Source organism: Canis lupus, chromosome 12 (assembly GCF_048164855.1).
Source record: "Canis lupus baileyi chromosome 12, mCanLup2.hap1, whole genome shotgun sequence".
In the NCBI taxonomy this organism is placed as follows: Eukaryota; Metazoa; Chordata; class Mammalia; order Carnivora; family Canidae; genus Canis; species Canis lupus.
In genome coordinates this window covers 4210853-4222894 of record NC_132849.1, presented here as the reverse complement: position 1 = coordinate 4222894, position 12042 = coordinate 4210853, and the positions used below count along the sequence as shown (strand labels likewise).

Sequence of the window (12042 nt, the reverse complement as noted above, 5' to 3'; positions counted from 1 at the left end):
CCTTTATCAATATACCTAACAAAAATAATTCTTAAGACCAAAGACATATCCACTTAAGTACATTGCCCACAGCACCCATGGGATGTAGCCTACAAATGCATTCTCCCTTTCTGCACCAAACCCCAATAGCTCAAGAGGACAACCCACTTGGAGGTCCTATCTCCAGTCTACTCAAGACTGGTAAACAACATCTAAAAAGAACACCACCTCTATAGTCAATGGTATTGTAATAGTGTTACATGGTGACAAAGGGCAGCTATACTTGTGGTAAGCAAGGCATAACATACAGAATTATCCAATCACTATGCCTACACCTGAGACTAATGTAACATGTAATGTACTAATGTAACATACTTTGATTGAAGTATACTACAACCAAAAAAACTTAAAAAGTTTTAGTGGCTCAGTGGTTTGGCGCCTGCCTTTGGCCCAGGGCGCGATCCTGGAGTCCCGGGATCAAGTCCCGCGTCGGGCTCCCAGCATGGGGCCTGCTTCTTCTCCCTCTGCCTGTGTCTCTGCCTCTCACTCTCTCTCTCTATGTCTATCATGAATAAATAAATAAATAAATAAATAAATCTTTAAAAAAAAATTAAAAAGTTAAAATTCATTAAAACATGTACACGAACACTTAACCATACATAGCACCGTTTGCAGTTGAGGGAAATGTAAACATGAAGGTGCAGTATTAAATCATAACTGCATAAAATTAACTATAGTACATACTGTATCACTGCCATAAAAAAAAAATACGAAAAATAAAAAGAACACAACCTCTTTATTTCCTCTTGAGATACAAATGTTCAGTTTATATGAGAATGAGACCGGTACTAGAGACAGTAGCTAGCTCTTCCATTTGTTCCAACAAATTCCAGGCTCAACAGGATCTAGACTATTTCATCTATTAATATTCAGCTTATCAAATCTACAACCTGGTACTCCTTGAGTAAGACCGTCCCAGGAAGGCCTGATGTGCTAACGGTCAAAGTCGGGGGTGGGATATACAGAGGGTTCAATGTGTACACGCAGTTTAGGCTGATGTCCCCATATGCTAACATTTCATTATTTGGTCAGAGCTGAGAGTGGTAACAGGGCGCTGGCCCACTGTTGCTCCACTGCTCCTCTGAATCTGTTCTTCTGCTTTTGAGGGAGAGAAGGTTCAGATCGTCTGGGAGTTGGTGGGGGCCATTCCCTTGGCAGCTTGCTGAGCTAACCAGTACTTGTATCTTTTGGTCTTGGGCCTCTCAAACTTCACCACAGACATAGGTACTCTCACAGTGTCAAGTCCATTTACCTGTACACAAAATGACAGGAATCCTCAGAGGTCAGCTGGGCAGATAAGAACTACTACCACCCAATCCCAGCTTTTTACCCAGCCAGAGAAAGGAGACAGTATGTGACACACTCACCGTCACCTCACACCAGTACTCGCCCCACCGTGTGATGGGCTCTTCTGGTAACTTTAATGCATGTGGGGCGACCACAACACCAAGCTGCAAAAGGTCATAACCAAAAGGAGCTCTGTTTACATTAATGCAATTGTAGGCAACCTCAAAGAAGGTTCTGGAATTTCCTGTATAGGAATGAATAAAACTGAAGAGTTTACCCTGGCTGATCCTATGGGAGGGCAGAGACCTCCATGGATAGTGGTAGAGAAAGTCCTAATTTCTCAGAGAGGGAAGAAGATTCACTGAGAGAAACAGGTCTTGAGACCAAAATCACTTCATCCACAAAAGTATAAACTACTCAGTGAGTCACATTTCCTAGGTTTTCCCTAGCTAGAGAGGAAATAAATGATACCATCTTTTCCTGTCAGTCTTCAAATTCTGATCATCCTTAACCCTTAGCCATTTCCCTCCCACAACCCCTGCCACCAACCAACACTTTCCCTAACTCCAGCCTTCCCTAACAAAGGATCAATCCTGGGCCTCCTTCCCAGGGGTAGCTTCTACCCTCTGAGGTATAGTGGTATTTGGGAACACTCACATTTTTGAAGAAATGGCGGGCAACTATTTCGGGATTTAGTTCCCATTTGATGTTGTTCTTCATCCCCACCTCCAGGTGACAGCTTCTCAGAAATTTCACTGTCTGACAGGAATTATAAACGGGACATAAGTTAGAGTTGTGATCAAAGAATAATGTTGTTAGCAAGAGGCACGAGGTCTGAGTTCAGGAAACGGCACAATTTCTGCCTCACAAGCATATAGGCGAGAAGATGAAGGGGAAAGACAGAACATTCTTATTGTCTCAGGGGTGATTTTGTAGAAAGATGTTTTAGTGATACTGCAGAGGGGAAGGTTGTTCCCCCTGTTATACCTGGTTGTTCCTAAGCAAGGAGAGATAGACCATGTCAAAGTTAGACTTATCGGGGCACCTGGGTGGCTCCGCAGTTTGAGCATCTGCCTTTGGCTCAGGTCATGATCCTGGGGTCCCAGGATTGAGTCCCATATAAGGCTCCCCACTGGGAGCCTGCTTCTCCCTTTGCTTATGTCTCTGCCTGTCTCTCTGTATCTTTCATGAAGAAATAAATTAAATTTTAGAAAAAAAAAAAAAAACCCTAAAGTTAGACTTGTCAATGGGGATCAGTGGTATATCTCAAGACAGACTGACTTTCTTCTTCTTCTTCTTCTTCTTTTTTTTTTTTTTAAGAGAGCGTATGAGTGGGGAGGGGGCAGAAGGAGAGAGAATCTTAAGCAGGCTCCACACTCAATACAGAGCCCAACGTGGGGCTCAGTCTCACAACCCTGAGATCATGACCTGAGCCAAAATCAAGAGTCGATGTTTAACTAGACTGAACCACCCAGGTGTCCCAGGCTAGAATGACTTTCACAGATCATATATATAATATATATATATATATATATATTTTAAAAGATTTTATTGATTTATTCATGACAGACACACACAGAGAGAAAGGCAGAGACACAGGCAGAGGGAGAAGCAGGCTCTATGCAGGGAGCCTGATGTGGGACTTGATCCCGGGACTCCAGGATAACGCCCTGGGCCGAAGGCAGGTGCCAAACCACTGAGCCACCCAGGGATCCCCTCACAGACCATATTAACTCAGTACTTCTGGCCCTTCAATCCTACCACTACCCCATTAACAATTTCTCCCTGTTTACAGAATGAAGTAAGCCATATGTTTTATAATATTACCCTGTGTAAGTCTTCTGCTTTTGCTAGAAGATGTTTGTTAAAAACATGCCTGGGGACTCCTGGATGGCTCAGTGGATGAGTGTCTGCCCTTGGCCTAAGGCATGATTCCGAGGTCCTGGGAGTCCCACATTGGGCTCCCTGCATGGAGCCTGATTCTCCCTCTGCCTGTCTCTGCCTCTCTCTCTCTCTCTGTGTCTCTCATGAATAAATAAATAAAATCTTAAAAGAAACAAATACCTTTATATCTTTTCTATCCTCCTAGATAGAAAGCCTACTAAACCCTCAATTCGATCCCATCTGAAAAGAAGCCCTCTCCAATCACCCTAATCCTTTTTGGTCCACATCATTCTTATACTGCCTTGAGGTTACTGATCACTTTCTCACATGTCTCTGTTCTCTGCCACTTGTCTGAAAATACCCACGGAGGCAGAGCCCTCATCTCATACTCTTCCATGGATCCCCTGGTACTGGGCTGGCGCCTTCCTCAATAAGCTAGGGCACTTCATCCAATGAGTAAGGACCTCCCAGGAGGTCTCAATACCAGTTATGGCAGCCAGACATTTCCCCTTTCTCCAACATTTGTGTCTGCAATTAGGAGATTTCAAGGAAATCAAGGAGCCTCAGGAAGAAATTGGTAATTCCTTAGGTGACAAATAAGTAACAACTTTCTATGTTTTTACTCACCATCTCACCTGTCCTGGTCTGTATTTTCTCTAATTTTCCTTCTTGTCTTAGCTGGAAAAGGGAATTAAAGATAAAAAAAAAGAAAAAGAAAAATGAGTCCATGATAAATATCGAACTCTTACTATGCTGGACATAGGCCAGGTTTCTGGATTCCTGTTCTTGTAATCCCCACTTCATTTTTAAGTTAGACAGCAAAGGAAAGGAAGTTGCTAGAAGAAATTTTAAGATTCTATTCCTCCAAGTCCCTCTGCTTTCCTTTGTGCTCACCAATTTCTCCTCCTCAAACAGTTTCTTGTTTTCAGGGGATGCATATACAGCCAGACCTTGAGGTAGTAGTCGATTCCGGCCCAAAGATTTCTTCACCGAGACCAGGTCACCCCGGACTCCAAGTCCTGACAAGGAGAACATGAGACATTGCACTTAGGAGGGCCTAAGGAGATGATCAAAGAAAGGCACGTCTCTTAGTCTCTCGCGGAGCTTATTCCTCCTACAAAAAATGTTAATAGTCACTAAGAACAACACTTAAGAGACTTCTAATTCCCTTTGCAAAGAAGAGCCGTTCCCTCCAGGGCTTCCGTGGCTGTGGCACGCGCCCTTCGGCCTCCCTCTCCCTGCACACCGTTCCTGACGTCGCTGCATTCGCGGTCCTTGTTCGACGCGGGAAGGCAATGGCGCGCCTCTGACGGCTGCTGCTTCTCGAATACAGAGAAAGGGCGAAAGCAGCTGAGCAGCCAGCCTCGGCAGGAGCGTGTGGCGGGCCTTACCTTCCACCGACCGCGTGAGGATGAGCTCCAGGCCGCCCCTGGGCCCGTGCTTCGTGTCCTCCACCAGCCTGTAGACCCGGTGTCGCCGGTGCAGGCGCGGCTTCCGGCCCTCTCCGGCCAGCGGCACCTGCCACCAGCGCTCCACGATGACCGTGCCCTGGCGGCGGGGAGCGGGCGAGCGGGCGTGAGCGAGTCCCCCGGGGCGCCGCTGCCGGCCTCGGCCCGCCAGCACAGGGCTCCCGGGGGCCGCCCGCCACCCCCAGCCCGCGCTCCCCCGGAACAAATTCGGGCCAGGGGAGGACCCGCCCCCGCTCAGAGCTGGCCCTCACCCGGCTGTGAGAGAGGCTGAAGTCGCGCTCTGGGCCGGGGGCGGCCCCCGCGAGTCTCGGGAGCAGCAGCCCACGCGGCGCTCGGCGCAGCAGCAGCCACAGCCCCGCGGCGGCCGCCATGTTCCCGGCGCAGGCGCACGACAGGCCACGGCGCTGCCCGGGCGGCGGGGGGGGGAGGCGGGGCGGGGCGCGGGGCGGGGCGGGGCGCGGGGCGGGGCGCGGGGCGGGGCGGGGCGGACCCGAGCTACGGGGCCTGAGCCTCACGGCGGGGCGGGGAGCCCGGGAAGCTGAGGCCGCGCGCTCCTCTCCGGGAGCTCCTCTCTCACTTTTCCTTTAGATTTTTTTTTTTTTTTTTTAAGATTGTACTTATTTATTCATGACACACACACAGACACAGACAGAGACAGGCAGAGGGAGAAGCAGGCTCCGTGCAGGGAGACCCACGTGGGACTCGATCACGCCCTGAGCCGAAGGCAGACGTTCAACCGCTGAGCCACCGGGGCGTCCCTCTGATGGACAATTTAAAGTTAACATGCTTCACACTAAACCCATCTCTATACCCCGCCTCAAACTGCCTCCCCTGCAGCCTTCCCAGCTCAATGATGGAAACTATTCTTTCAGTTCTCAGACTCCAGGAAATTCGGGGGGTTCTATCTTTAAACTATTTCCAGAATCCAACCACTTCCCACCACTTCCAATGCTTTAGCCTGGAATGAGACACTGTCTTTCTCCTGGATAACTGCAGGAGACTCTTGGCAAATCTGCCTTAGTGTTCCACAGTTTATTTACAACACAACAATCAGGATCTTTAAAACAAAACAAAACAAAACAAAAAATCCAGCATACATCAGGTCATGTCATCCCTCTACCCAAAACTTTGCAGTGACTTCCCTCCTACAGTAAAAGAAAAGGGCTGCGTAGTCGTTTACAAGGCCTCCCTAATCTGGCCCATTAGCTGACTTCATCTGCTTTTCTCAAAGCTTACACTATGGCCTATTTCTTGAAAACCTCAGGCATTTTCTTCTCAGGACTTTTGCACTGGCTGTAGTTTAGGAATGGAATGCTCCCCCCTCCACCCCATGTTGGCTTGGCTAAACTCCCTCACCTCCCTCAAGCCTTTGACTAAACATCACCTTTTCAATGAGGTCTCTCTCTTTGGATCACCCAATTTATTTCTCTAGCCTGCCCCACCCCTTCACACTCCTGATCTTCCTTTATCCTGCTCTTTTCTCCACAGCAGTTATCACCTAACATACTAAATTTTGTTTATTGTTTATGTTTGTCTTCTCACTGTTAAAGATTTACTTATTAAAGAGAGCATGTAAAAAAAATAAATAAAGAGAGCATGTAAGCAGGGAGAGGGAGAGGGAGACAGACAGACTTCCCACTGAGCAGGGAGCCCCATGCTACATGACCTGAGCCAAAATCAAGAGTTGGGTGTTTAACTGACTAAGCCACCCAGGTGCCCCTGTCTTCTGTTAAAAGCTAAGTTCCATTAAGCAGGGATCTTTGTTTTGTTTACTGGTGTATCCCGATCACCTAGAATACTGTCTGGCTTTCAGTGGGCCCTCAATATATGTTGAATGGATGAATGAATATGCAGAGGCCTCAAACTGGTGACCACAGAATCAAATTTTGCTCACAAATGTTGGCTTTTTTTTTTTTTCATCGATTTGAGTTAATAGCCACTAGTGAAAAAATTTGAGGAATTTAACTTTCCATTTTATGTTGAAAATTATACAAACTGGGACCACGGAGTGTATTTCTTCAACTGGTTGGAGCTGAGTTGTCAGCTTCTTTTAGGGTATGAACTTTCCCTTTTGCTACAGCCCCACCCAGGAGCTCTACTAATTTTCATTAGCTGTCCTGGCTCCTGGAGGCTTTTAGTTTGCAATTCTTACTTTACAAGGCAATGAAATAATTCAACGATGTGTAGCACCCCTGGATTATTAAAGGTAGGGATGGTAATAAAAATATCAAATTGATAGGAACTGGGAACCAACATATCAGATCAGACATTGGATCAGGGCCTTGGAAATCTACAGTGTCAGACACGAACCATTTAGTTGCTGAAGTGGGACGGTGTATGTGTGTATTGCTCGATAGTGCGCACACACATGCATGCATGTGCCAGAATAAGGGGCCAGGTTGGGTGCCCTTGACAAGTGCTCAGGCAGGGCTGTTTACAATCAGTACAGAAAGTAAAGTATTTTAATGGCAGTACAGCCATGAAATACATACTAGATGAACAGGAGCCTTAGTTAAGGGGGCTGGGTGGGGTAGGGGAGCAGCAGAGTGGAGCCCTGAAGCGACCTAAGGGCTGACTCCTTGCCCATGTCATAGTGCCCACTGGGTCACAATGACACCAGGTTGCCTGAACCTCTGTCACCCGTTTCTGAACCTCACTTTGCCGCAGGGAGGCACTGAACTGAGAAACTGCCTTGTTACAGGTCACGCCCCTCTGCCTTCTCCCTTTCTTACATCAAGAGGGGAAAAACACGGAACTACCTCTACCCGATCTGGTCACCATACGCCTATTACCTTTACTGCTACAAATACCGGATCACCCTCCGGGAGAAGATGCTGCCTTGTTATAAAAGGTACTTACTTTCATCTCTACTTATAGTTGTTTATGTAAACTGTCAGGAAAAATAAAAGAATTTGCAGGAAATTTCCAAGTGGCAAGAGATAATAGCAAAATAGGATAGAAGGCTGGCATGGAACTTTAAAATTATTCCATCTGGCTGGCCTGGGAGAATGGAAACAGGCTGGTTCACAGAAGATACAGAAGACAGTGCCAGATCCTAGTCCTATGTACCTGGAAGTTATGATCCTCTCTTCTCAGATGCAGAGGGAACTAACTTGGGGCTCTTTTTCCAACCAGCATCACTTATAAGGAACGGGAGGACTTGACACTCCGGCCCCGTTCCTGCCTTCAGTGCTCCTGAGTCCCTAGCAGGCCTTCAGGTGGTCAGAAGCACTGAGCAGGGTGATCACAACCAGTTTAAAGAATTATACTCGGTAAGTGGACTGTGTACTGGTGCCGTGCTGGGGAACCCCTGGCGTAATGTTAATAGTACCTTGTGAAGAAGGGGTATTAGCTAGTTGGAAAATTGTAGATCTTGGAACTCATGTATAATAGCTACTTGCTTTAGAAACAAGGACTCTGACCCAGAAATATTAAATCAAGGTCACAGAGCTGGTGGCGAAAAACAGAATAGGAAAAGAGGAAGTGGGAACAAAGAGCAGAGCAGACTTCTGGGACATAAAGTTGCTTAGATGCTAAGCAGGAACTAGAACCCAGAACTCAACTTGCCCCTGTATCACACTGCAGTAACATGCCTGTGGGTGACCTCTGCACTTTAAATGAGAAATAGAATTCAGAGAAAACCCCTATAACGGAAAGAAGTGGAAGAGCATTATCAGTGAGACAGTAAACAAATGACACAATGTTGCTTAAGGAATAAACGGATTTAAGTTTCTGAAGGGTTGGTGCATCCCTCAGGTGAGGTGAGCAGGCAGCGGTACTGCAACTGCACTGACTCCTTTCTAGATTGTTTGATATCAAGAAAAGCTCTACCATAGAGAATTAGGTCCTAGGATTACGGGATAGAGTAAGACTTTGGCTCCAATTCTCCCAGGCTCCCTGTCAGCCAATTTGCTTTCTCAGACACAAATTGGCCTGCAATTTGAGATGAGCATAGGAAACTATTACTTTTTTCTTTTCCAGGTTGGGAAGCTGACGGTGCTGGCTACTGACCCTCTGCTCCACCAGGACCCAGTGCAGTTAGACTTCCATTTCCGCCTCACCCCCCAGACCTCTACCCATTGGCACGGTCTTCTCTGTGACCATCGACTCTTCCTGGATATTCCATATCGGGCCTTGGATCAAGGCAACCGGGAAAGGTGACTAAGCCCAGAAGGGAAAGCAGGGAAGGAGGGTGAGAGAGGAAGAGGCAGGAGGTTTTCTTTTTTTAAGATTTTATTTATTCATGAGAGACAGAAAGAGGCAGAGACACAGGCAGAGGGAGAAGCAGGCTGCGTGTAGGGAACCCGAAGTGGGACTAGATCCCAGGTCTCCAGGATCACACCCTGGGCTGAAACCGCTGAGCCACCCGGGCTGCCCAGGTTTCCTTCTTTTATGTCATAATCAGGTAGTGGGTAGGTTAACCTATGAGGGTTGATACTTTCATACCACTGAAGTGGTGTGCAGACAAGCCTGTGAGCCAAGCGAGAATCTGGACTTCCAGGAATAACAGCCCACAGGAGGCTGCTGGACTCAGATTCAGAAACACAGAAGTGAGGATCCATAAATAGTTGAATAATAGGATGTGCGCCTTCTGTTTGTCTTTATAGAGCAGTTTCTTCTCCTCAGGCCCCTTGCGGGGCATGGGTGTCAGTTCTATTGTGTGCAATCCTTGGCTTTCAGAGAAAAAAAAAAAATCAATGCAAGTTCATCAACTTTCACTTCCTGGCTTAGGTCAAAAAACATTGAGCAATAAGATTTCTTCTACTCCAAGTAAGGGTCTGGATTTTTAGTTCACTAAACACTGTGATTCTTCCCTCTGGCCCCTAGTTTGACTGCAACACTGGAGTATGTGGAGGAGAAGACCAACGTGGACTCCGTGTTTGTAAACTTCCAAAACAACCGGAATGACAGAGGTGGGGATGGGCTGTCCTTCCTGGCCTGTGGTGCTGAAGCAGTTGACAGCAACTTTTCCTTTGTAGAGGACCCTTTTCTCCTCACTCTTTAAGAGAAGAGGCATTTCAGGGATTTAAACTGCCCCCCTCCCCAAATGAAGGCACCTAGCACTTTTGTGTATTCAAATTACACTGGGATTATGAGGAAGGCCCTGCAGGTAGAGGTCAGAAGCCAGACTGAAGCAGCACTGGTGATTTTTTTTTTTTTTAAGATTTTATTTATTCATGAGAGAGAGAGAGGGGCAGGCAGAGACAGGCAGAGGGAGAAACAGGCTCCATGCAGGAAGCCTGATGCGGGACTCGATCCTGGGACTCCAAGATCACACCCTGGGCCAAAGGCAGGTGCTAAAGCGCTAAGCCATCCAGGCATCCCAACAGTGGGGAAATTAACAGAGAACCATTAAGGCATGTAACTGGTGGGATAGAAGGGACCTCAAACATGTTAAACATGGACAGTGTGAGGCATAGGGCTAGGAGGGTAGGAATATATTTAACCAGATGCTTGGAGCACATGTTACAGAAACTATGACCTATTCCCTCATACTCTGTTGGTCATTAAGGCAGTAGATGGTCAGGAGCTTACACCATCATGTTGGGCTTCATAAACATCGGCTTATTTAAAGTTCTGTGAGGAAGGTTCTATGACTCCCATCTTACAAATGAGAAAACTGGAGTTCAGGAAGGTTAACTTATAGAATGTCACAAAGCTAAGTAAATGTTAGAGCCACGGCTGGAGTCTAGGTCTGCTAGTCCATACCACATCACCCTAATGCCTATACTACATGGCTTCCCCCCAGCCACTCCCTCGTTCTTGAAAGCAGCCAAATCTAGGGGAATCATTGTATGGAGCCTCAAAAGTGTTCTAATTTTCTTCTCTTTTCACAGGTGCCCTGCTACGGGCTTTCAGCTACATGGGGTTTGAGTTGGTCAGACCAGATCACCCTGCCCTCCCTCCCTGGGACAATGTCATCTTTATGGTGTATCCCCTTGAAAGGGACCTTGGCCACCTGCCCAGTGAGCCTCCTTGAACATGCTTATTCCTACTGAGAGGGGCTGGGAGCCTTGATAAATGGGAACCAGGATGTGACTTAGGATACCTTCCATCCTAGAATAAAGGGTAGTGCAATCCTCAAGTGTTCACGATTTCTTGGGAGGGGGAAAGGCACGGGGTTGGCTGAAAAAGAGCCTTATAGAGCTGAATTGACAATAAGATAAATATTTAGTGGGGGGAAAAAATCAGAGGGACCTGAACCAGAGGGAGAAGGGAGCCAAGGATTTTAGGTTCCTTTGTGTTTCTCCCTACTCCCAAAGCCATTTACTTATCCTAACCATTTACTGAGCACTTACCAAGAGCAAAAACCAGGCTCTAGGGAATTCAGAAAGACTTAAGCCTTGTTGGGAAGATTTTTTTCCATATATTTCAGTTCAAATTAGAGAAGTACTAATTCCTCCACTTTAGACATGGAGGAAACCCAAGAAGGTACCCAGATTCCACAGTCCCACAGCTTTGGCTTGAGAGGATTTCAACAGACAAAATAAGAAAGCATAGAAGAGGGCAACCCAGACAAGTACAGGGTTGTGTTGAAAGAATAAGGAACCTGCCTGATTGGGCTGTTAACTGACGAGACCTAAAGGCCATATTAAAGGCACAGACTTGTATGCAGAGTAATAGGAAGTAATAGGAATGAGGCCCCACTCATTTCCCTGAGCAACAAGTCCTATGAATGATTTGTATCAGGGATCGTCTACTTAAGGGTGAATGCCAAGGGGCCAAGGACCTGGCAACTATCAGGCCTCATGACCCGGTTGTTGAGCAGTGCCAACCCCTCAGGTGGAGCCTGCTTGGGGGGTGGGTTCACTGCCAGACCAATGGCAGCCCTTCACCGATTCTTCTACGACCTCACAAGCTACTCATCAGAGATGCTCCTTTAGCCTTTCTGCTAAAACCTTTCTTTCCCATAGAAAAATATGGGAAAACATAGTTGCTATGCAGTATATGGGTAGGTGTAATTCCTAGATTTAAAACCCTGCACAGGGATCCCTGGGTGGCGCAGCGGTTTGGCGCCTGCCTTTGGCCCAGGGCGCGATCCTGGAGACCCGGGATCGAATCCCACATCGGGCTCCCGGTGCATGGAGCCTGCTTCTCCCTCTGCCTGTGTCTCTGCCTCTCTCTCTCTCTCTGTGACTCTCATAAATAAATAAAAATTAAAAAAAAAAAAAAAAAAACCTGCACAGGCATGCCTGGGTGGCTCAATGGTTGAGCGTCTGCCTTCGACTCAGGGCATGATCCTGGAGTCTCAGATTGACTCCCACATCGGGCTCCCTGCATGGAGCCTGCTTCTCCCTCTGCCTCTCTCTTTCTCTGTGTCATAAATAAAAATCTTAAAAAAAAAAAAAAAAAGAAACTGCAC

The 12042-nt window shown here is 47.1% G+C and overlaps 2 protein-coding genes across 2 annotated transcripts; one reads left to right on the top strand and one right to left on the bottom strand.

The window, feature by feature from the left end:
* Positions 1-756: 756 nt before the first annotated feature.
* Positions 757-5089, bottom strand: MRPL9 (mitochondrial ribosomal protein L9). Its single transcript, XM_072769127.1, has 7 exons — positions 4931-5089; positions 4602-4758; positions 4105-4229; positions 3838-3888; positions 1984-2085; positions 1407-1490; positions 757-1291 (listed from the first exon to the last, which is right to left on the bottom strand). The coding sequence occupies exons 1-7, from the start codon at positions 5048-5050 to the stop codon at positions 1157-1159; spliced, it is 774 nt and encodes a 257-aa protein (XP_072625228.1). The 5' UTR covers positions 5051-5089; the 3' UTR covers positions 757-1156.
* Positions 5090-7357: 2268 nt separating this feature from the next.
* OAZ3 (ornithine decarboxylase antizyme 3) lies at positions 7358-10764 on the top strand (the record flags this gene model as incomplete). The annotated part of the gene is given in 6 exon segments (XM_072771332.1): positions 7358-7530; positions 7815-7875; positions 7877-7951; positions 8661-8836; positions 9507-9592; positions 10517-10764. Coding segments are annotated over 6 exon segments (714 nt in total), but the record flags the coding sequence as incomplete, so codon positions are not given.
* Between the last annotated feature and the right edge of the window lie 1278 nt (positions 10765-12042).